The following is a 23,467-nucleotide window of genomic DNA, read 5'->3' as shown; positions in this document are numbered from 1 at the left end:
TCACACCATTGTGACACTGGCCAGGATGCCGTTGGCCTTCTTGGCCACCTGGGCACACGTTGGCTCCTCTTCAGCCGCTTGGCGATGAGCACCCCCAGGTCCCTTCCTGACAGACAGTTTCCCAGTCACACTGCCCCAAGATGAAAAGACAGAGCAATTACAGATAAGACAATCTGCATATTCAGCAAACGCTTGCTCTGAGGGTTGCTGGTCCCAAACCTATACCTCAAGGTTAACTCCTGAGATCTTCTAAAAAGTACAAAACTCTCAGTGAAAACTTCCCCTTCTGTGATTTCAGACACCCTAATCCATTGCACAGCAAATAAAGACAAAAGCAGCTGGTCATCTGCTTAGGAAAGAACGTTATCTACAGTGGATGTCTCTGTGCAAGACCACAGCAGAAGGAAAAGGGTATTTAGGAGAAGTAAGTCTATCCATTGAAACGCGTTTCAAAGAGATCAGTAACCCAAACAGATCATTAATCAAAGTGAGTCATCCAGCAGCGGATCATTTCTCAAACAGGCTGCCATGCACTGCCATAAAAACAATTGCCACACACAAAACAAAAAGGGAAATCAACTTCTGCAAACACATCTGCTCGAGTTCCTTGCTCTAAGATGCTTGTAAACAGACCCAGAGCCTAGGACCAGCGCAAGATTTACGAATTCGGTGAATTTACACCTCCCTAAGCAAAGTGTCGATCCGTGAAATGCGATACGGAGCCAGGCTTTACAACTAAATCCTGAACTCCAGAATCTCTAAGGGGAAAAATAAACAAATAGTAGAAATATCTAGAACTACTGTGTTTCAGTTTTGTTGTTTCTTTACAGTTACCTCCTAAATAACAAATAGCTTACAAGTACTATAAACAAGAGCGTACAAAGAGTATAAATATTGACCTCTTGGGTTAAGCAGCAATCTCTCCAGACAACGCACACTGTACTTACAGAAAGCAACTGCCCAGAATTAGCGCAAGAGGGGCATTAATGAGCAGAACTCTGCTGACTTCCCCGAGGAAGGCTCCGCAGAGGCTCCTGCAATACCTCCGAGCGCTCCCAGGGACACACGCATATATCAGGCAGCAGGAGAAAGGCAGGAGGTTACAGAATTGCCAACAGCACTGCAACGAGCTCTCGAAATTTTAACCTTCCAACACAATAAATGGCAACAACGCTGCTAAAACATCCCCTGCGATGGCTTTGGGGCACCTTGTGCAGCCAAGCAACTTCCTGCTTCTCTCAGTCTGGCACACCTTGATACAAAGCAGGATAGTTAAAGAACCTGCTGATAGTTCTCCACTCCTGTACTGAATCATTGGAAAGTTTATTGATTCTGAACCACACCAGTAAAATAGGCAATAATGTAAGAGCTCAGTGTCTGCAGACTGCCAGTACTGACCAGCTTCAGCTAAGTACGCGTCTTTATTTCTGTGAAATCAGATATCCAACACAACCATGTATCTTAGTGTCCTACACCAAGACGAAGAACTCCAAACCAGGAATGTAAAAGTAACAAAAGTCATCTCAGTGTCACCTTGTGGAGGACCCCTGAGGAACAAAGCTTAACAGAAGGCGCAGGGGGGAAAAAAATCCCAACATACTTGCCTTTGCTAAAGTCTTTTTTGAGTAAATGTCTGTGCGGAGTCCAAAGTTCTGCAGATCAGTAGGTTTCTCTTTGTTTTTCTCAGGAAAACTCAACATCTGCTGAGCAGCTGGAACCTGTGAGCAGATATTTACAAGAGAAAGGTAAGAGGGGCAGGAACAGAAAGTTATTCAAGGTTTTCTAAACATGCACTGAATGAAGAAGTTGAACCCAAGCCTGCAGAGATGACCTCACACAGCACCACTCGCACAGAACACCGGCAGACTGGTTTTAGAGATTCCAACCACCTGAAACTCTCAGTCTGGATGGACAAAAAACCTGAACATTTCATCAAATCGCACAGAAGCTGCTCTGTTGACAGGTGAAATGAAGAGCAGCCAGAGCTGAGGCAAACGCACGCCGCTGCGACGCGCGGGGCTCACCTGCGGAGTGCGGATGTGGAGAGGCATAAGCCCCGAGGGCGTATCCGCCAGCACGTTGAAGTGAGGAGTAGGGGGAGGCCCCATGGCCATGGGACGGCTTTCTGGATCCACCTGGTAGTTAATGAGACCCCACTGCTCCAGAAAAGCATGGACTCTGCAACATGAACAACGCGAGACATTAAAATCTGAAGAAATAAAGTCTTGCTTGCACTTGGCGCTGCAGAAAGGAGGCGGCAAAGGAAGAAGTTTATGTTTCCGAATCGAACTAGTCCTTCACCAACGACGAAGAGCAATGCAAATTGCGCAGCATGAGCTCTGTGCACTTCAGCGTGTTGCATAAAACAAAAGATAATGGTTTTGGTTACAGGTAACAGGAAACGAATTAAGCACACAGGCAAAAAGCACAGGCATGGACGTGTTCAAGTGTCACTTAGATGTGGTGTTGGGGGATATGGTTTAGGGGTGAACTTGTAGTGTAGGGTCAATGGTTGGACTCAATGATCCCAAGGGGCTTTTCCAACCTGAATTGTTCTATGATTCTATAAACCATCCGCAGGCCCCGTACGGGGCTGCACAACCATGATTTGCTTCCCTCGTCTATTGGCAGCTGTTCTTCATCGGATCGACAGCAGTGTGCCCGGGTGACCAAGAAGGCCAACGGCACCCCGGCCTGGGTCAGGAATGGTGTTGCCAGCAGGAGCAGGGAGGTGCCCTTCCCCTCTACTCAGCTTTGGTGAGGCCATCCCTTGAGTGTTGTGTCCAGTTTTGGGCTCCTCGCTACAACAGGGCCATTGAGGTGCTGGAGAGGGCACAGAGTTGGGCTGCCGAGCTGGGAACGGATTTGGAGCATGTGTTGTACAAGGAACGGCTGAGGGGTCTGGGGCTGTTCAGCTGGAGAAGAGGAGACTGAGGGGAGACCTCATCGCTCTCTGCAACTCCTGACAGGAGGTTGTACCAAGGCAGAGGTTGGTCTGTTCTCCCTTGTGGCGAGAGTTAGGATGAGGGAAAATGGCCGCCACGGAACGTTCAGGTTGGATATGAGGAAGAATTTCTGTACTGAAAGCGTTGTCAGCCCTTGGAACAGGCTGCCCAGGGAGGGGCTTGAGTCACCGTCCCTGGAGGGGTTTAAGAGACGGGTGGATGTTGACATAGCGGTGTTGATAGGGCTAGGGAAAGGCTGGACTTGATAATCTTGAAAGTCTCTTGCAGCTGAAACTGTTCTACAATTCTATGCCATTTAGCAAGTCCCAAATTTCAAGGGCTCTGCTGCACCTCACAGCTGCAGGCTGGCAAAACATAAAACTGACAAAACCTGGGTCCTGAAACCGGAACTCCTGAGGAAACTCTCCATACTCACTCAACAGCAGAACCTAAATAATCACGGGTTAAGATTCAAACTCTTTAGGCATCGTTCGGCAAGCAGACAGAATATTCTAAGAATAGCATAAACCAGCCCGGTACCTGTAAAAGTGGAGAAATCTGCATGATGGCTCCTGCCCACACCATCCCACATCCTACTTCCAATGCAGCTCCTACTTTTTTTTTGTTAAAGTGAAGAGAGCGACTGAGACATCCACGGCTTTTACCTCATGACAGCGCACACATCTCCGGTCAGATTCCTTCTGCAGGCAGTGCTGGTCAAGTACTCTTGAGGGTTCAAGCGATAGGTGTCAATCATGAAGTTGCGGTAAGCCAGGTATCTGAAAGACAGTTGATACGTCATTCACACACACCGACATCTAACAAAGTTTAGATCGTGTTTAGTGTTTGTCTTCTCAGTAATATGGATGTTTGGAGAAGTAAAGAACAACAGATCAATTTTATAGATGAAATTCCAGAATCAGTATCCAAAGCAATAGGTAAACAGAAATTATTTTTATAATATATATATATTGAATGTCACCCACATCCTCTGGATTGTTTCCTTTCGGGTTTTATCTGTGTTTGGATTAGCAGCACACAGGAGCACACAAATGACAAAGCACACTAATAGCTGTGGGCAAGTAAAACTAAAAGAATTAAGCAACTCAACTGGCCACCTCGACTGCTCTGAAAAGTGCAACGAAAAGCAGCAGCCCTAAGCCCAGCACCAGATGTGTCAGAAGGTACAAGACAGGACAAGTCCTTGAAACATCTGCTTTTCGAGCACTAATAGGAAGAGTAAGCACCTACTCTCACGCCTTTGATGCAGCTCGACTGCAAAGATGCGGTATGTGCAAAGATCAGGGATGAGCAGGTGGTTGCAACCTCGCTTCTGACAGACAGACCCCCCATCCTAGGTGGAAACAGACCAAACGAGATCCCGGCCCCACTCCAAACTGCTCTGTGACTACAGCTGTAGCTCAGTCACGAACCAAGTACTCACTAACAGACCACTAGCTGCAGAGAAAAGTTCCCGGGGCTGGTCTGCACATGCAGACAGGCTGAATAATTCCCCCTCAGCCCCCTCTGCGAACACAGAAGGAAAACAACGGTGCAGAAAGCCAGCCGAGCTACGCGGCACGGAATGCTACTGTTTCTGTGTGGACTTTTTAATGCATAAAAAGATCAGTAAGGACAGGTGAGCGACGGCAAGGACAGGTGAGCGACGGCAAGGACAGGTGAGCGACGGCAAGGACAGGTGAGCGACGGCAAGGACAGGTGAGCGACGGCAAGGACAGGTGAGCGACGGCAAGGACAGGTGAGCGACGGCAAGGACAGGTGAGCGACGGCAAGGACAGGTGAGCGACGGCAAGGACAGGTGAGCGACGGCAAGGACAGGTGAGCGACGGCAAGGACAGGTGAGCGACGGCAAGGACAGGTGAGCGACGGCAAGGACAGGTGAGCGACGGCAAGGACAGGTGAGCGAAAGGACAGGTGGGCGACGACAAGGACAGGTGAGCGACGACAAGGACAGGTGAGCGACGGGAAGGACAGGTGAGCGACGACAAGGACAGGTGAGCGACGACAAGGACAGGTGAGCGACGACAAGGACAGGTGAGCGACGACAAGGACAGGTGAGCGACGACAAGGACAGGTGAGCGACGGCAAGGACAGGTGAGCGACGGCAAGGACAGGTGAGCGACGGCAAGGACAGGTGAGCGACGGCAAGATCTTCGGAAAGCAGAAAGCAAGAGCCCCAAAGCCAGCACGGCACTCGCCACTCACTGAGCTGGGAAGTAAAGTGGAAATGACCCCCGAAGGTACCTGTATTTCAGTGTACAACCGTCCAAACAAGAAGTTTTTGAGGTTCAGCCCATTTCCTGCACTGTACAGATTACTTCACAAGCTTTTTCAGTATTTTCAGTCAGTTTTTGGAACGTACTAACATTTACTAATACAAGTTGTTTGGAATAAAACAAACTGCCGTAAAATGATTGCTAGCCTCATTCTTTATATGGAACAAAACCAGTCTGCCAGATACACGTGTCCTGTGCAGAGACAGGTTCAAAAGAGTGTGTTCTAAGCAGATTTCTTTGGAAAATTCAAGAGGGGGATGTCTCACAAGCAGTGGGCCAAAGCAGCTGGTAACTAAAAATATAAACCACCGGGAGGTGGCACACAATGCCCTTCACGGGTAAGGCACCAGCAGACAGATGCTGTGAGTGCACGCTCCTGCCAAAATCCCACATCTTCATTCTGACCAAACTATGTATTAAAGTTTACGGGACCAGGTGTTGGGCTCCTGCAGGCTGAGTATTTGGTAGACAAGAAACACAAAAGGGAGCTTCCTCCCTAAAGGAATATTCAGGAACATTTCTGAACGCTGCTGGAGAGAACTGGGTTACCACCTGCTCAAGAATAGGTGCTTTAAAAGCAGTCTGGGCTGCAGAAATTATTTCAATATTTTAGTTAAGGTCACGTTACTAGGCAAAGAGAGAAATCCAAGACAGAAACACCCCTGAAGTTTATCCTGAAGGGAGTTTGTTTTCGACAATGACACGACCCATCAGCTAAACCTTGTCAAGAGCGAGAAGGATAAGTCAACTAGTATTTAGTTAAAATCCCTTTTAAGACAGAAACCATCCCCCAGGCACTGCTGTCACAAGAATGAACCTGTGTGAGCTTTTGAAACACACTATTTCGTTTGGCCCGAAAACTAAGCTGGAGGCAAAGCATTCGCATGCAGAAGGATCTTTCTATTTTATTTCAAAAGGAAACACAAAGGCAAGACCGCCTGCTACTCCTACAAACCCCAAATGGCAACAAAAATACAGCTCTGGGATAACGTCAGGACTGGGAGGAGTCCCTGATTTGCTTCACTCACAGGCAGTAAGCAGTAGCAGCTCACAGATGAGTATCAGGAGACCTGATGTTTTGATGCCAACTGATAAAGGGGGCATGGGATGACACGTGACGACCGTGTCACTGGCAAATACGAAAGACAAGTGTTCTCTCACAGTTCAATCCATCTGCAGTTTTATAGACAAAAGTCCTAGAAAGCCCAAACCAAAACTATGCTGAGTAGTAAAACCAGTGGAGCAGAGCTAGTGTCAAATATTTTTTGGCTCAAATGCATTTTGCAATCACGATGACACAGCTGTCTCTGCAACTCAGACACGGAGAGGAGCTGTGAGAAGAGACTACAGACTGAAAATCATTCGGGGTGCCAGGCGCCTCAGGAGGTTCTGAAGCCAATCGTCTACTCAAACCATGGTCAGCACTGAATTTTGACCCGGTTGCTTAGGGCTTTGTCCAGCAAGGTCTGAAAGACTCCAAGGAACAACATTCCCAACCTCCCAGTGTGCCATGTCTGTGCTTCACCTCCTTCAGAGTTCAGTATTTCCCTTCTATCAAGACAGAACTTGGTGTGTTTCAGTTTGACTCATTTTTCCCCTGCCACGCACCTCCATAACCAGCCTGGCTCCACCTTCTCCGTAACCTCCTCGTGCACTGGGCAATCACACTAAGATCTCCCAACCCTGCTCTTCCCCCGGCTGAAAAAGCTAAGTTTCTAATTTCTACCTCAGTATTAGATCAGAAGCCTCTCAAAATAAGCTATGCCTGAGGAGATTCAAGCACAAGAACCCTCTCTCCAAGGCTGCCCTGTTCCCCTGTGGGATGATGTTACCACTATCATCTGCGCCAAGAAAAAACCGAGGAAAAAACGGTGAGCGGAAGAAAGCCTGCGTGTGAAAAACGCGCAACTTAGCTGACGTTAAGACAACATTAAGACACTGGAAATGCTTCATCTAGTAGCTGGTGCAAATAACTGACTGAAAATCCCCAAAAGCTGCTTTGCAACTGGCCCAGGATTTGACATCAAGAAGCAAGCACAGCTAGCCTAGTTCCTCTGTCCCAGTCGACAAACCCACAACGGTGTTCAAATTTACCCTTTTTTGTGGCTGAGTTCTCAGGTTTTAGGATTTTCATTTTAACAGAAACAAGCACATTGTTCAAAACCATGACACTGACCATCTTCCTCTGATCAGTCACATTTAAGATTGCTCTGAGTATCTACTGTTTCAACAGCAAATTCTGGGAGAAGGGCAGGTGTATTTTTAATAACGCACACAACAAGCCTTGCAGCAGATTCTCAAGCATTTATTGCAAAATCAGCAGCTTATCTTGTTCCACTGCTGAGTCAGATCAGAACTTAATCACTTGATGTATAAAAAAAACCTGCAATACCTCAAGACAATAATCACCTTGCTTTTTTTTTTTTTTCTATTTTATTTAAACAGCTTCAGGGAAGTTGTTTAAGCTGTTTAAACAACCATGTGCGCATAATTTTGGTTTAAGAACACTTCAGTCCTGCAGCAGATACCAGATCCCACAAGATGAGATGAGATAGGTACAAACTGGATCTAAATTCAACTGAGAGAACTCCACCTACATTTAATAGGCACGTCCAGAACTAAAATGTCAATAACGGGTTCAGAATAGCTGTACGAGAGGAAAAAAAAGTAATTCTTCTTGCAATGCCTACCTCCAGCCCTCCGATTTAAATCAGACTGCCTCATACTTGAGAGCACAGTTACGTCTCAGGCCTGGGAAGATTCATTTTCCGACCCTCACCTGCACTTTCAGAATTACCCATCAGCTGCTCAGGGAACTGTGAAATCACCACAGATAACTGCAAAATCCGTTCCACAGTCTGACCCAGCAGCCGACAGCAAACTCGGTGATCAGCGCTTAAATATAAAACTCCTGAGTCTCAAAAACACAGCACGGCACAAGGAGAGAGAGAAAAATAAGAGGGATTCTTAAGTTTCGGCAGTATCGCGACATTTTTCAGATGTCTTCAGAAGACAATCATGTCTTGTACCACACAAAGAAGTTCAATAATTCATTCCAATATTACTTGGGAGAAATTAGCTTTATTTCTCCTGGATAATCCCTATTAACTATTACTTTCCCTCTACTACAAGAAGGTGTGGATGTTACCAGACTCCAAGCAGTGGCTGTACAGGTGCTCTTCCCTTCTTCCACACCCCTAGGGATGGGATCTGCTTGACACGAGCACAGCTGAAGCAACCACAGGATTTATGAAACTGGAAGCGCTCATATGCCTAAATTCAGGTGGATCTACTTACATTTCTGGAGTCTTGGACTTGTTTTTCCCATTGAAGAATTCAGGAAGAGCACGACGTTCAATCACATGAATACTGGAACAAAAACATAACGATTCAGATGCCAGATACAAAATAATCTTCCCCTGCACACCTTCCAATGACGATTTTGAGGGAGAACATTCATAGCAGGACCGTTTGGAATTTGCTTATTTTAAGCTGGACCTACAATAATTACTAGAGCTCACAAGTCAGGTCGAAGACTGGCTTCAGGAATGTAGTTTGTGTCTCCCCGGTCAACTGGGAAAAAAAAAATTCCAAAGTATGGGTGTAGTTCAAGCAACTAATCACTGTCTTAAAAATATTTCTTCCCCTTTGCACCCCGAGGAAGAAATATGGAGCAAAACCTGACAACATACAGGTGAGCAGAACTAACGCCCCATGAGATGCTATACATTAGAGAAAATAAACTAACGGAAAGATCATGGAAAATTCAGTTTTAGCGATTTGACAGATCTACTTTTTTTCTTCCACAGCTGTTGCAGGTGAAGTGTTTAAGTTTAAACGTTCTTGCAGTAGAACTTTCCATCCTGCAGGTACCACCAGCCTCACAATGTCACCAGCACTGCCGGAACTTAGGAAATCGCGTTCTTCTACTTCAGAACTGAAGGACTGGTGGAAGTGCTATGATTTATTTTAACATAAATAAGGATATTCACTCCAGAAACATTTTAATTGTAAGGTGACTGCCCCCATGGAGTCCTACCAGCAACAACTGAACAAGGTCATTTTGTGTCACCAGTGGGATATAAGGGGGTTTTCACCGAAATGTGAAATTGTAACGTAAGTGAACAGCCTCTGGAACTTGATTAGTCAACTCGTTTTTCCCTCTCTAATACACAAATTCTTTGAGGGACCTAAGACTTATCCCACCTATTACTAACTAAGGAAACAGCTTCAACATTTAAAAAACCCTTCCATTTTATAAAAACCTGTTGGAAATGCAGGGCTGGTTAGATTACCTCAAAAAAGAAACGCGTAGAATGGCACGTACTTTATGCAAGTTAAAACCTGGCGAACCGCAGCGGTCCTTTAAGAATTCTTGCTTTTAAAGCAAACACAGAAAAACACATTCTTTACAAATCCTCATTCCTGTACGTTCAGCTTCTAACCTGCCATGCGACCATCCTTTTATGCCCACACCGGTAACTCTCAACTTGTCATTCACAGGAGAATCCTCTAACTTGAATACAAAGATTAACCAACAAATCGGTCAGATTTTAGCAACCAATTATCTAGTTCTTGCAATGAAGTAACAGATGACGCTGAAACTGAATTGAGCATTAAGTAAAATTTATCTTTTTACTAGCAAATAAATTTTAGCAAGAATTATTCTACCTAAAAGTAGTTTATAAAAGTTTGTAAAACATTTGGCAAGACGATTAGAACTATTCTCCAGCTTGCTTCCAATTAGCTGTGACCGGACACGTTAAAGAAGCATTTGCCATTTAGGAGGCTGCACACAGTGGCTCATTTCTGCATTTCCATCACCCGAGAAGCATCTTGCTGGCACAGCAACAGCAGCAGCACCTGCAGCGCGAGGCGGGACGGTGCCATGTGCGCGCCCTTCTCGTCCTCCAGAACCACAAAACTCCGTCTCGGAACGGAAGAGAAGTGCTCAGAGACAGAAAACTGCCAGTCTCACAGCTGTGCTGTTGCCAGTGGTAAATCCAAACGAGCTTAACAGGCAGTTTCTGTTTGTAGAATCCAAAAATCAAAGCTTCTTTCCACATCAACCCGGTCCCCTTGTGGGTGGCCCACTGCTCCCGGCAGCCATGCTTACAGTTTGCCTTTTTCAGGCTCAAAACCACCCCGACACAACAAGAGGTTTATTCTGTTTCCCCAGAACTACTTCATTAATCTCTTAGCCGTGTTTCAGACTGATTTAGCCCCCAGCAACGCTGTTAGAACTATCGCTGCTGCTACAAATGCACCCGTCAAGAATTTTGAGTCAACCGTTATTAACCAGTGGGGAAATATTATTGTACCTTCATTTTGCAAACAAGGATTTGAAATGCAGAGCCTACAGGTATGCCCACCTCGATTCAAAGTATACCTAAATTAGCTGAAGCTACACCAAACTGCCTTTATCTCCAGCAGCTCCGCACCTCTTTATCCCTCAATGAAGCGCCTCAGTGGAGCCACGCTCCGCGCGTGGAACACAGACACACCTCGAGCTCTTCTGCTCACAAAGCAACTGGAGCATCTATAAATTCAGACTATGTGATCCTCAGCTTTTCTGAATCCAGGATCATGTCAAAGTGAGAGAGCACGGGAGCTGGGAAAACGGATGGTTCTATTTATGGGAATTTAGGTCAGTTCAAGCCACTGGCACAGGCATCGGTGAAGCAACTGACTCAAGGTAGCAAAACTTCCCAGAGCTGGCAATTGAACCAAGCCTTGAGCTAACAGATCACACTCCACCTTAATTCACCACTATAAAAAGTCAAACTTTCAAAAGTTGCACAGGAATCCTAACACTCCAGTGCCACAGCGCAGCTCTTTTAGAGTCCAGCCTAAGCAGGGTCTCAACTCCCAGCGCTAAGACAGAACGCACGCTCAGGTGACAGCCCTTCCAGGCAACTGACTACTCACCACTCTGTTTCCAAAGTAGTTTTTATTTTTAAGAGTTTAACTTGTAGAGGGACTTTAAGTCCCAGTCACTTGCTTCTCTTCCCACACCACAAAAGTCTGAGCACACAGAAAATGTCAGGGTTACTACAGCGAGTTATATGGTCATAGTACACCACAAACCTCCGATTCCAAGGAGGATTCCAACATGAAAGAGGTATCCTCCCCACAGAATCAGTGACTTATCCTCAAAGTCAAGATCTGAAGCAAAATAAAAAGCCACCAGCTTTCAGAAGTAGGTAAAAATATAGAAAGATCATGCAAGGGCTAGAGAAGTAGGGAAGAGAAAGGGATTATTTTCCCATGGGGAGGGAAAAAACAAAAAATCCTTGTAAAGGAAAAAATGCTGAGAAGGCAGACTGAAGATCTGTGCTGTCTGAAAATCTCTCCCTCATCCTTAATCCCTGAAAACTGCCAGAAGTCAGCTCAGAAAGATTTTTCAATGGAAATGATGTACCCATACATGGGAACTAGACCTAAGCAGAAGTAATTTCTTTCAGCCCTCAGCGTGATTTATGAGAAACCACCAGCAAAACTCTTATGTCTTCCCCCCGTTGCCAGTGACTTCCTTACCAGTTGTAGTCAAACCAAGATGCATAGCTTGGAATAATGATGTGGTTGGTTTGCTCTGTGACGTTATCTTCACCTGGATCAATCGACCGGCTCTGATCGCCTTTGTTTGGATCTTCGTCTTCCTGTTCGATAGAGGGAATACAACAGTTAGTAGGTTGCAAGAGACGTCCCTAACAACTCTGAGTCAGCACAAAGTTGGCCCAAATCAAGTGCTTCCCGATTCTGTGCAGAGTAAGCTTGTCCTGACGCAACCTCTGGTCAGGGGGGTAAATCTTGGAGAGAACGGAATCCCTGTTCGTAAAACTGTTAAAGACAGTCTAAGGGCAGGAAGAAGTTTCTACAGAGCCAGCTCTCAAATCTCGTGGACATACTCAGCAATACAGGTAGATCACACTCCGCCTCGTTTACAAAATCAAGCTTGCTTGAACTACAGGAGACAACGCTCCAGCCATGTGGAATGGACACAGCCTGGACCTGGAGTATTTGTAAGCTCTCAGTCCGGCTCTGCTGCCCTCTCCAGTTACCGACATTTTCATATTGTCTAAGGCAGGTTGTATTTTTTTCCACTCTCCCCCCATTAACCTTCTCGTTCCTCAGAAGAGCATTAAAGGGAATCGGATGCATTACTTCTCATTTCGCTGGGACATGCCTGTCAGCTCTAAGAGTTTCATGTCTGCAAAATCCCGTCTCATTACACTAAATTCTTGCTTGGATAAAGTCACTTAAAGCCAGTCTTGGATACTGCTCTCTTGTGAAAAAAAGATATTTCCTTTTGTGAGGAAGAGATACTAAGTTCAATTTGTCACTCTGTGTGTCCTTGCATCTGCTTCCACTCAGGAGGGTGAAGAAACTCAGGGCTTGGCTCACACAGCGCTGAGAACCCACGGGTGAGCAAGAGTCAAGATTTCAGGAGATTCCCAAGCGGAGGACATGTCTTTGGTCATAGGATCATAGAAGAGTTTTGGTTGGAAGAGACCTTCAGGTTCATCAAGGCCCTTTCTGTCGCTTCACCACAGAAGCCTCCTGCAGACGTAAGGTTTTCTGCAACTTGTGTTCCAGCACACCTTTGCTTCCTGATCCACCATGACGCAGAGAACGCACAGAGGCAGTAGGAAAAGAGGGTCAGGAGACGATATGATGCGTATGAATAAACCTCCAGGTGCTATTTGTAGAGCCTGTAGGCAGCTCAACATTAGCTGGCTTTCTTTACCTGAATTACTAATCCCGACAGATTTCAGAGAAACAGACTGTTAAAAATAACAAGGTCCCTAAAGCCAGATCTTCAAGAGTTATTGGAATCAATGGTGTATCTTTTTCTGGGACAAAATTCCCCCGAACTATCATTCTAAATGTATCCAGTGATCTGACAATAGCGATTCAGACTCGAAGCCCTTCCTCTCATCACCGCCTCAACTTCCAACCATCTCTCAGAATGCCTTTGCTGAACAGAGAAACAGGCCACGGCCCCCCAAAACGCCCTTGAGCACAGCACAAAAAAAGCAAACCCCTTCCAGTCTAACATGGACCAAACATTAAGGATGCTGCACGAGTCTCACGTCATTCAGCACCCAGTGATGGAGAAGTTACATCAGAAAAAAAAGAGCATTTACCCTACTGTAAAGGTAAAAGCTCACACCGGATCTGTCCTTACCCGCACAACCAGGCAGCACCATGTAGCAGACAAGCTGCCACAAACAGCACCTGGCACACCACTACCCCAATAAACTCTGTGAAAACAATCACGAAGCCTATGCAGGGTTTAGATTTAGCCCCAAAATCTACAGAAAAAGCATAACCTTCGAAAAATCTTGCACCTGAAAAATGTCTCTTTGAAAATACTTTTGCAACCGTCTCCTCATTTTTAATAGACTAGATTTAAAAATAGGAAATAATTGCACAGCACTTGTAGAATTTTTATGAGAGCAGCACAACATTCCTATCGGTAACTAATTTAATCTTACGTATCCCTTGAAAAACATTACAGGCTAAGTTACAGAAGATGAGATTAAGATCTCGACAGGAGAAGTGGCAATGGTTTAGAGTGAAAAGAGGGTAGATTCAGACTAGATATCAGGAGGAAATTCTTCACCGTGAGGGTGGTGAGACCCTGACACAAGCTCCCAGAGAAGCTGTGGGTGCCCAAGGCCAGGTCAGATGGGGCTTGGAGCAACCTGGGCTGGTGGGAGGTGTCCCTGCCCAGGGCAGGGGGTTGGAACCGGATGGACTTTAAGGTCCCTTTCAACCAAGATCATTCTCTGATTAGAATCACACAATCATTAGGGTTGGAAGAGACCTCTAAGAGGGTCAAGTCCAACCACCAACCCAACACTATGATGACTACTAAACTACGATCTACGATTCCACGATCTCAGCTTGTAGCAAACTTGGTAAGAAAAGGCGGCTGTTACCTTTCCTCCAGTTGCCACCGTCTCCTCATCCTGCTCATCTGAAAGGTAAAAGCATTGAGAATTACACTAATGAAGAGTGTCCGATTGCTCACAAGCCGCCCTAAGCAATGCAACTGCTTCATCGGGAAGAATACTTCATTTGTTTTTTAAGGAAAGGGAGGAGGAAAGCAAAGGGGACCACATATCATTAAGGCAATCTCACCCTTACGCAGGCACTCAGCTGTCCCAGACAAGGGAACAGATAAAATACAGAAGAAGGATAATTAGAATATTTATTTTTTTTTAGGAATCCATATCTAATTATCACCTTTCCCAGCACCCGAGATGTAGCCTTGTATAACAGGATAGCAGACACCTGTTTATAACTCTTATGCCAAAGGCTTAGCAAAGCTCAAGGTACCTGTGGTTCATATTGATTCTCAGTAAGAAAAGAAAAATTCTGCCAGTAAAGGGCCAATATATGTCATATTAAAAAAAAAATTCCACCTACAAGGAAACAGCCTTGCAAGTGGAAGAATGTCAATGTATTTCCACTCCAATAAATACGAAACTCAATTAATTCAGTAAAATAGTAGAATTAGATATTCCTTTTAAAATGCAAAGATGTAAAAATATTTACTCTGTTGGCCTGCAAGTAAGCACCATAAAATACAGGGGAGGGGGTGCAGGAGTGTTTTATTTTACCGAGGTCTGCTACTGTTCCTCCTTTCACAGGCGTGTTTTCACTGTCTTTCTTTGGGTTCACTACAAAAGTAAGCAAGACGGAAACCGATGAGTAACCATCAGACAAGACGCAATTATCAAAGTCTACCGTGCCTTTTTCCATCTTATCAATAAACAGTTTTGTTGGTTGTGTCTTTGCAGTTCAAAAGAGTTCATCTGTGCAGCCTGAGCACAACAGACCGTTTGTTCGATTCCTCTGTCGTCTCACATCTGAACACAAAGCAGCTTCTATTCCCGCAGCTCGGGGACCGAGCGCGGCGTCGCTTCCACCTGTACAACACGTAACGCCCCTTAACACACAAGCTCAAACCACGTAAAAACCAAACGGCGCGACACCCAAACCAGTTGGGCATCAGGGACGTGGCAGAAGGAATTATTCTTCTGGCTTATCTGTACTTAACAGGTGCTGCACAGATCAACACTTTCCTAAGGAGGATTAAGAGCTGGATGCACTTGGCACGTTGCTGGAGATGCCGCTCATTTAATGAGCTTATCGTGGGTACTTGGCACGCAATTATTTTCCTCCAGAAAAATCCACACCCCAAAAACGTGAACTCTGTAGAGCAAGCAAAAGCAATCCTAGAATAGGTGACGTTAAACGTTTAAGTGCATTTTCTTGTGTTTCAAAAAGCCAAAAGGCAGCGAATCTGCTGCCCTTCTCAGCTGACACATCCAAATCGCCTACTAGATAAATTCAGCTGGGCACAGATCACCTGGCCCCGCAACTGCAAAGTATTTCAAAGATCCAACAAAACACACGTCTATTTTGTTTCAGTGTGGTTTAAGCAATTGTTTTATCATTCCAAGAATCCAGTGTATGCATATTTTACCATTTTTGGGAAGTACCACTTCTTCTATATTAGGTACTGGCGTGGGATCCTCCATGTCCTTTGTAAGATCTTCTTGCTCATCTTCTTCCTTCTGCCCTCTCCTCTTCCCATATAAGGCTGCTTGTCTAAAACAGATCATACACAAGTTCTCTTGCCAGATGTTCTCATCTTGACATTATTCTTCCGATACCAGGATTAAAAGGACTGAGTTATAGCACTCATGAAAACACAAATGCTCTAGGAAGCAGCAATGGGAGAGTTAACAAAAAATATCCTCTGTACCTTACTAAAATGAAGTGAGTTTATTGAATGAAGACCACCACCGTACAGAAATCTTGATTCCAAGCCAAAACTCTTTCCAGACCACAACAGGTCTATTAAACAAGATCTGAGCTTTTAGTTCACATGTGCTCCCATCCATATCCACACATAAACCCCCATAAATAAGCTTTTATGTGGATATAATATTGGGCTTTATTTTTTTTTTCTTAAAAGATTGAACTATTATTAGAAGAAGCCCTGATCTGTAGGCCACAAATGCTGCTTTGTTAAAGCTGTATTTGAGAGGTGGACTTGAAAATACCTGGAGATAAAAAGCTCCTTAATTAACTGCAGAAATTTCCGGAGCTGTACTTCAAAAAACATCCAGGTACTACGTGACTGCACAGAACAGAACTAGTCTGAGTTATTTTAGAATCAGCTGAGGAACTTTCAGTTTGATAAGTTCTACTCTTGATATAGCAACGAACCCCGTCACCGAGGCAGGTAGCACGTGCTAGATTCTCCTCCACCCACAGGCAAAACATTCTGCAAAGGAGTAAAGAAATCACATATTCTGCACAAGCAAAATCACTCCAGTCAATCATAGAAATAATTATTCTACTGTAAATGTAAAGCAAGACAAGGCAAGAGGTGACGGAGACCTCCACGGAAGCATTTCAAGGAAGTTTATCCCAAATTCCAGGACCGAGACACTCACCCTTTCTTCCCTGTCTTTTTTCTCGACTCTACAGGAGTGGGGGGCGGAGAAGGAGAATGCTTTCTCTTCCTCGTACTCGCTGCTGCTTTCCTGTCTCTCCTCTCCGGGCTACGCACAGGCTGTTGGAGAAGTGAAGCAGTTAGCTCATCCCAAACCCTCCGGTTATCGAAAGGCTGTAGACTAAGCTCTTCCTTAATGCATCCTGCAACAGAGAAGCTAAAAGCAATAATAGCACAACGCGTGACACATTCGGCTCCGGAATTCTTCCATTTGGCAACGTGAAAAGCTAAAAATTCTCGACAGCCACCCCCCAGACGCTGCGACGGCTCCGTACTTAAGACCTGCGCTCTAAAAGCAGAGCAAGATTATTCAAACGCTAACGTGTGATTTGTTTGATACACTCCATCCATCAGGAGAGATTTCCCAGGGCGCAGCCTGGCCTCAGAGCTGAACAAACGTGTTTTCTGAGTCCCAACTACCTGCACTGGGAGGGTTACAAAAATCAGTTTTGGTAAGTACAGAGAATTCGGGAATGAAGCATTAACTTCTGCTGTTTAACGCACCCCGGCCTCATTTATGAGAAAAGCACAGAGAGGGTCCTGTCTCTTACCATCCTCGGGAAGAGGAGATAAAATAAAAATCAAAGTGCGCACATTTCTGGATGAAAGAGACATGTCAGAAGAAAGTCAAACTAGACTGTGTCATCAATGGCATCCTGAACTGTTTAACTAGCTTAACTTCACCAACTTTAGAGTCCCAAAAATTTGGCTTACGCGAAAATAAAGAATACTAACATATCAAGAGGTCACCCATTAAGCAGAGAACCACGTACCTCTTCATTTTTCATGGAGATTCGCTGCCGAAAACTCACTGATTTCCTGTTCTCGTCTACCTCATAATCCTCTTCATTCATCCACTCGTTGAACACATCCGTGTCCAAAATCCACTTGGCATGAACCTAAAGAACCGAATGACAGATCGATACCGCTGATGCTTTTTGAGGCAGTAACTTCATGACAGACCTCAGGATGAAGGAAATACTTGCAGCTTTGTGACTGGGGTCTGAACGTCCAAATATCTCGATGTTCTTACATGTAATAGATGACAGTTTCATAAGGCAATACAATAAAGGACGAACAAGACCGTAAGTCAAATGCCGTGTCTGTTACTCAACCATTTTTAAGCCTTCTGGAGTATAAGGTCAGCTCTTGCGGTGGACAACAGCTCTGTATTAAGAGCAGACTTGGGATGCTGAAAACTACCCTCAAAACCTTCTAAATATGCAGATCACCTTAGCAGATGTGCCTCAAAAGACCAAAACAATTAAGAAGAGCTGGCTGTATCTCAGAAAGAAAAGATGTGACTATCTTCATTTAAAATATCCATCTTCAATTAAAGTTCTAGGTTACGGAGCTGAAAAGAAATTATTGTATAAATCATAGTTTCTATGATTCCAATACTCAATCTACTATAGATTCTAATACTCAATCTGTTACATGTTACCACTTGCAGTAAGATTTATACGCACAAAAAGCACATGTTCCAGTTATTTGCAGGTAACTACTTGGAATGAGTAGTGTTTGAGCAGATACCGAGTTCTTTCCTGATCTCTGCTGCCTTAACTCTGCTGTTTGGATCAGCACGCGCAGAAACTGCAGGTTATCTATAGAAGAGTGAGCCCAGTAAAAGACAATAAAGCAGTTATTCACTACTGTCCGGTTGTATCTGTGCTGTATTGTTCACCTGCAAGGAGCTACATTAGAAAGGTGAGTAATAGAAGGAGAACTAATTACGTGGAGAACCTAAAGAAGGCTGCCCATGTTGGTTTGGGCGCTCACATCTTCACCAGATTGAAAAGCACTGACTTTCTGCATCATTACAACACCCCTTAAGAGCAGAATTCCCAATAAATCAACTTTTCCATAAGGGAAGGCGAGATACGACCCTCAGGAGGTCTTTAGGCAGGCACTGGTTTTCTCGTTCACTTCCACATGGGCTCTAACTCTCGGGACACTTGCATTCGCACACTACCCCTCATTAGCAATGCCAAGGATTTTAGCAAACCCAAGGAAATTGAACTGTGCCCTGTACTAAGAGCATACAGCTCTATTTTGATCCCAACACCTGAATCTGCTGGGAATAACGTTGCCATTATAGTAATTCAAAAGAAACAATCAAGATTTCCATTGTACTACAGACTTCAAAAATTCAGATTTGTTCTCCTAAAGAGGCTTCTGAATTTCCACATTCTCTACCTCGCAACATTTTTGGCCGTTTCTGTATCACAGAAAAATATGAACCTTCTGCAAGCAAAATATGCTTTAAGCCCTGTAACTCGTGTGGTAACCAAGTTTCTACCCTGATAGTTCTCTAACAATACTCTTCATCAGGAAAACAAGGTATTTTCCCAACATCCTCTCCTTAAACATCATATTAGGCTGTTATACCTTCCAATAAGTTTCACCCCAGAGATGGCTGCAATTCAGCAGCACAGGAAGGACTTGTCTTTAACAGGAAACACCTCAAGCCACGCCAAAATTTGGTCACCATCAGGGATACACAAGTCTGTCCTTTTCACTCACCAAATAAAGTATTTTTTCAAAAGCGTTCCTCCCCAGCCCAAAGAAATGGTTTAGATATTTTTATTACAGCCCTAGAAATATCTCTCGTTTTTTCCATACACATGGAAATACAGGCACAGCTCCTCAGCAGCACGGCAAAACACCCGTCTCGTAGCACCCGAGCACAAACTACGTCAACACGGAAACTTTGTGCAACTGTTGAAGAGGGACTTACCTTCCACGGCTTTTCGGGAATTGGAGGATCCTCAATTTCAGCATCTATTTCGTTGGCATGAACCCAAGTGTCATAGCTAATGAGAGGAGTCAAGAGAAAACAAAATTGGTCCCCTTCAGCCAGGAAGATCACCAGCAAGAATATTTATTGACATACACAAATCATATTGTCGGGAGAGAACAGTAAAGTATTTTCTGTGCAGCAAAACGTTAAAGGAGTAATCACGGGGTTCTGCTACAGGAACAGGACACACTGAAAAGGGAGGGGTCCAAGGCACCCAACACACATTTTTAACTTTCTCCATTTAAAAGCTGCCTCAGTGAAGCCACCTCCAGCTCAAAATTGCAAACCTGCTCTCTCGGTTCAGGAGGATGAAGGCAGTTCCCGAGTCACCTGTTCAAATCCCAGCATTAAGTTAATTAACTTCTTCTGTTTTAAGTTTAAAGCAAGAGCTACTGGATTCCGAGAAGAAAGGAGTAGGCATCCTCCTCCTTCAATCCCTACTGCTGTCGAATCCATTTATTATTTACATTCATTTTTCCACACACTATTCCCTCAAAAGCTGCCCTCAGTAACAGCAAACCCCAAAATACTTTGTAATCCACACCAGGCACGTGCTGAGCAACTGGGCTAAGTCACATGTAAGAAAAGATGTGTCTACAGCATTCCTCATCTTTACACGGATATTTATAACAACATACACACACACACACAGGATCAATGCAAACTCGACTACTGGTAAGATAAAAATATATTTAAAGGTTCTTCATCTGTATGAAAAAACTTGTGTGGCTGTCATTTGCCCTCTTCCACCGAAATATGCCTGTGGTTCCTGAGAATTCTGTGCACCACAGCAGAGCAGATTTAAATACCCCAAAGAAGTCCATGGAAGTCTATGCTGGTTTATCAATCTTTTGAGTTTTCCATAATCTGGACTCAGAAGCCAGTTACTACAAATACGTTTAAGTTTCTAACGGTACATAAATTACCTTTTAACACCTTCTAACAACACGAGACAGCTTTCTCAAATATCTATTGCACTTGAATAAAGGCAAGGCAGGGGGTGAAATCTCTCTGCTGAAGGAAGTCCAACAAGGTGATCAGAAACTGTCCCTTTTGGCTATAAAGTCTTACTGACTTCATGGCAAGGCTCACTCTGCCCACAACCTTACCAGTGGCTCTGCTGAAAAACAGACTCTTCTTTTCTAACCTCATCCACCTGCCAGCACCACAGAGAGGTATGAATATTGCAGCTCTAAAGCACTGGCTCAGTTTTTTCAAGCTTTGGACACTGAGATAAACAGCAGCGATACTAAATTACTGCGTGGTTATATCCCAAGACAGCCACCGCTTGTCTCAGGGTACGAACAGCGAGGTGCAATCATTTAGAACCAAAACAAGGAGGAATGCACGCAGTGCTGTACGTTCAGGTTGAATTTTCTGTAGAAGAAAAGAGCAGAGCTGCAGCCTCACCCAGCTGGGACACCCCCCTTGCAAGGTGCCTGCTGACAACCCCAGAGCACTGCTGGCACGCGAGGTACGACTCTGGAAGCTAAAGGAGCGGCTTGTCCCAAGTACGTGGATCCTCCTACTTGCAAGTTTTAACCAAGACTTTTCCTTCAACAAAGGATTTGGGGGTCTGCTTTCCTCCCCCCACCTTTCTTTACCTGTCAGGAAAAAAGCCCCAGTGTACCAGCACCTGCTTGTCTTTTTTCATCACAGGTCTCAACCACTCATCTGCAAAGGAGAAAGAGATCGAGCGTCAGATGGAGATCGTAACGCACATTAAATGCTACTTTGCTTTTTTTCCACAGTCACAGCATTACTGCAATCATCTCCCATAAACGTCTGCCGCAGAGCAATTACAGCGCCCTGGCCTGTCACAGGAAAACATTTCCCAGGTCTAAACCCGTACGTGTTCTGCCTGCACACGACGCAGGTGTTCGAGCTGTGAAGTCATTTTAACACCAAGAATTATTACAGTTCCTCTCCTGGCTGCGTACGTTCACGCTCTGACACACTCCAGAGTAAGATCCAAAGAGGCTCGAAACAGAAATGGAAAGACGCGCTTTGGTCTGTCACTTTTTAAAAATCTCTGTATAAATAAAAAGACGACATTTCTCCCAAAACACCTTCTTGTCAAGTGGTAAATATCCCTCCTCAGTGGTTTTTGTATCCTTGCCAGACATCTGAACCCCCTCATTAACTTCTCCTATTGATTTACATTTATTTTAGGAGATCCGCTCCTAAATTCTGCTCTCGACTGGGATAAAAAAAATTAAGAGAGTTTTGCAGGAAGAATGTCAGGGCGGGGGTGGTGAAATAAAATGCTTCTAAAGTGGTTAATAAAACACTTCTAAAGAGATTAAAGAAACTTGGATTTTGACTTTTTTCTTTCATAGCGGTGTTAAAAATGACCTAAGTTAATGCAGACTTAGACTGAGCAACACTGCTAGTACTTGCCTTATTCTGCCATGAGGCACAGGCTCAAGCCTGGCCGGTGTTTTACAGTTTTTGGGGTTTTTTGTTTCTTCTTTTAAACTGCACGTCTGTGACAATGTAATATCCTATCCCCTACAACTCCAAATACCAAGAATATAGTCCAGAGCTGCATTAAAAGAGAAATCTCGAGAATTTGAACCTGCGTGGAGCTACACTGCTCAAATTCACAGCTGCTTTCTCATCTTAGTATGATCAGGTGTCAGAGAGCTCTGCCTAGCACACCCGCACGCTCACCAGCTACAAGACAGACGGGACCTGAGATGCTCAGCCCTTTTTTGAGAACCTGAAATGGTTAAAACCAAAAAACCCTGTGGCAAGGCACAACATCACAGGAGGTACAGCACAGCTTGTCCCCGCAGCAGCAAACACTTCCATCTAGTGGCCACCCACACCATGAAGCACCCGAAAAAGCTGATTGACCACGATGCACTGGACAATTAAATGGTATTAAGATGGGAAAAAATTAAGAGCGATTTTTTGTTACTTGCTGAAGGATGCAGCTGATAAATTGCTTTTGTGGAACCTAGGGACATTGCATAGGGGCAGACTACATTATAATAAAGCCAGTAACTTCCATCTATCTGGTCTACTTGTCCGTGTATCCTTCTGGCCAAACCACGCAGTGACACCTCTCAGCATTCCCAACTGTCACCCAGAAACAGGAGAACACAGAATCACAGGATGGCTTAGGCTGGAAGGGACCTTTCACACATTTAGCTTACCCCTAATAATGTTTCACCGAATGTTCTGACCTATACTTACACGTTGGGTGACATCACAGAAGCACTAAAATCAACCAGACAGCAAAAAAAAAATCCCTTTAGTTTTAAGTCTTCTACTTTCACTGTCCTTCCTTTTAGTTTTTAATCTAAGTTAATTTCTTGTTTAATTTCTTCTAGACCCTTGGCTTTGTTTGCCTTCAGCCTGCAAGTTATTTGGGACAAACACAATGACTATCTGCATTCGCTAACAAATAATATCTCAATTTTCAACACAATCACTGAAGAGTCATCAGCGTCACAGACCTTAATCTGACAGTGGTGCATCAGTTAAAAATGTGAATGTTACACCCAGTGGCTGGAAGCAGGACACAAGGATTTTATGTGGAGTCGTTAATCCCAGAAACACTTTTCTGGTGGCTCTCAGGAGCAGGCTAGGAATATTCTGTGTCTGTGTGACAGACCAATAAGCTCTAACAGCACTGAAATACAAGATTATTTCCACTTAAAAAAAAAAAAAAAAGAGCTTTACCATCATCCATTGAGGTAGGACTTGGATAAACATGGTGGGTAGCCTTCGACTTCTCTTCAGTTACTGTTCCCTGCAGGAAAGGTGGAAGGAAAGAAGAAACCACATGAGAAACCTTCAACATATCACACTGAACTTTTCGGGTGCTTCTTTTTACCCACCTCCCTCTCCACAACCGAGGAATATTCAAGGCCAACTTCAG

The 23,467-nt window shown here is 44.5% G+C and overlaps 1 protein-coding gene across 1 annotated transcript in view; it reads right to left on the bottom strand.

Moving 5' to 3' along the window:
* Positions 1 to 23,338, bottom strand: part of SMARCC1 (SWI/SNF related, matrix associated, actin dependent regulator of chromatin, subfamily c, member 1) — a gene marked incomplete at its 5' end in the record, with an annotated part of 65,513 nt that extends 42,175 nt beyond the window's left edge. Inside the window, 13 exons of the mRNA XM_009874290.1 lie at positions 1,605 to 1,718; positions 2,025 to 2,178; positions 3,611 to 3,724; positions 8,540 to 8,611; positions 11,780 to 11,901; positions 14,188 to 14,225; positions 14,872 to 14,931; positions 15,741 to 15,865; positions 16,720 to 16,838; positions 17,552 to 17,677; positions 19,516 to 19,591; positions 21,183 to 21,252; positions 23,269 to 23,338. Of these exons, the coding sequence (XP_009872592.1) occupies positions 1,605 to 1,718; positions 2,025 to 2,178; positions 3,611 to 3,724; positions 8,540 to 8,611; positions 11,780 to 11,901; positions 14,188 to 14,225; positions 14,872 to 14,931; positions 15,741 to 15,865; positions 16,720 to 16,838; positions 17,552 to 17,677; positions 19,516 to 19,591; positions 21,183 to 21,252; positions 23,269 to 23,338 (1,260 nt within the window). The remainder of the gene's footprint in view (positions 1 to 1,604; positions 1,719 to 2,024; positions 2,179 to 3,610; positions 3,725 to 8,539; positions 8,612 to 11,779; positions 11,902 to 14,187; positions 14,226 to 14,871; positions 14,932 to 15,740; positions 15,866 to 16,719; positions 16,839 to 17,551; positions 17,678 to 19,515; positions 19,592 to 21,182; positions 21,253 to 23,268) is intronic.
* Positions 23,339 to 23,467: the final 129 nt, after the last annotated feature.

The sequence above is a fragment of the Apaloderma vittatum genome, unplaced genomic scaffold (assembly GCF_000703405.1).
Source record: "Apaloderma vittatum isolate BGI_N311 unplaced genomic scaffold, ASM70340v1 scaffold8008, whole genome shotgun sequence".
NCBI lineage: Eukaryota > Metazoa > Chordata > Aves > Trogoniformes > Trogonidae > Apaloderma > Apaloderma vittatum.
Note: the sequence above shows the minus strand (reverse complement) of the source record. Positions and strands in the feature narration are given on the sequence as shown.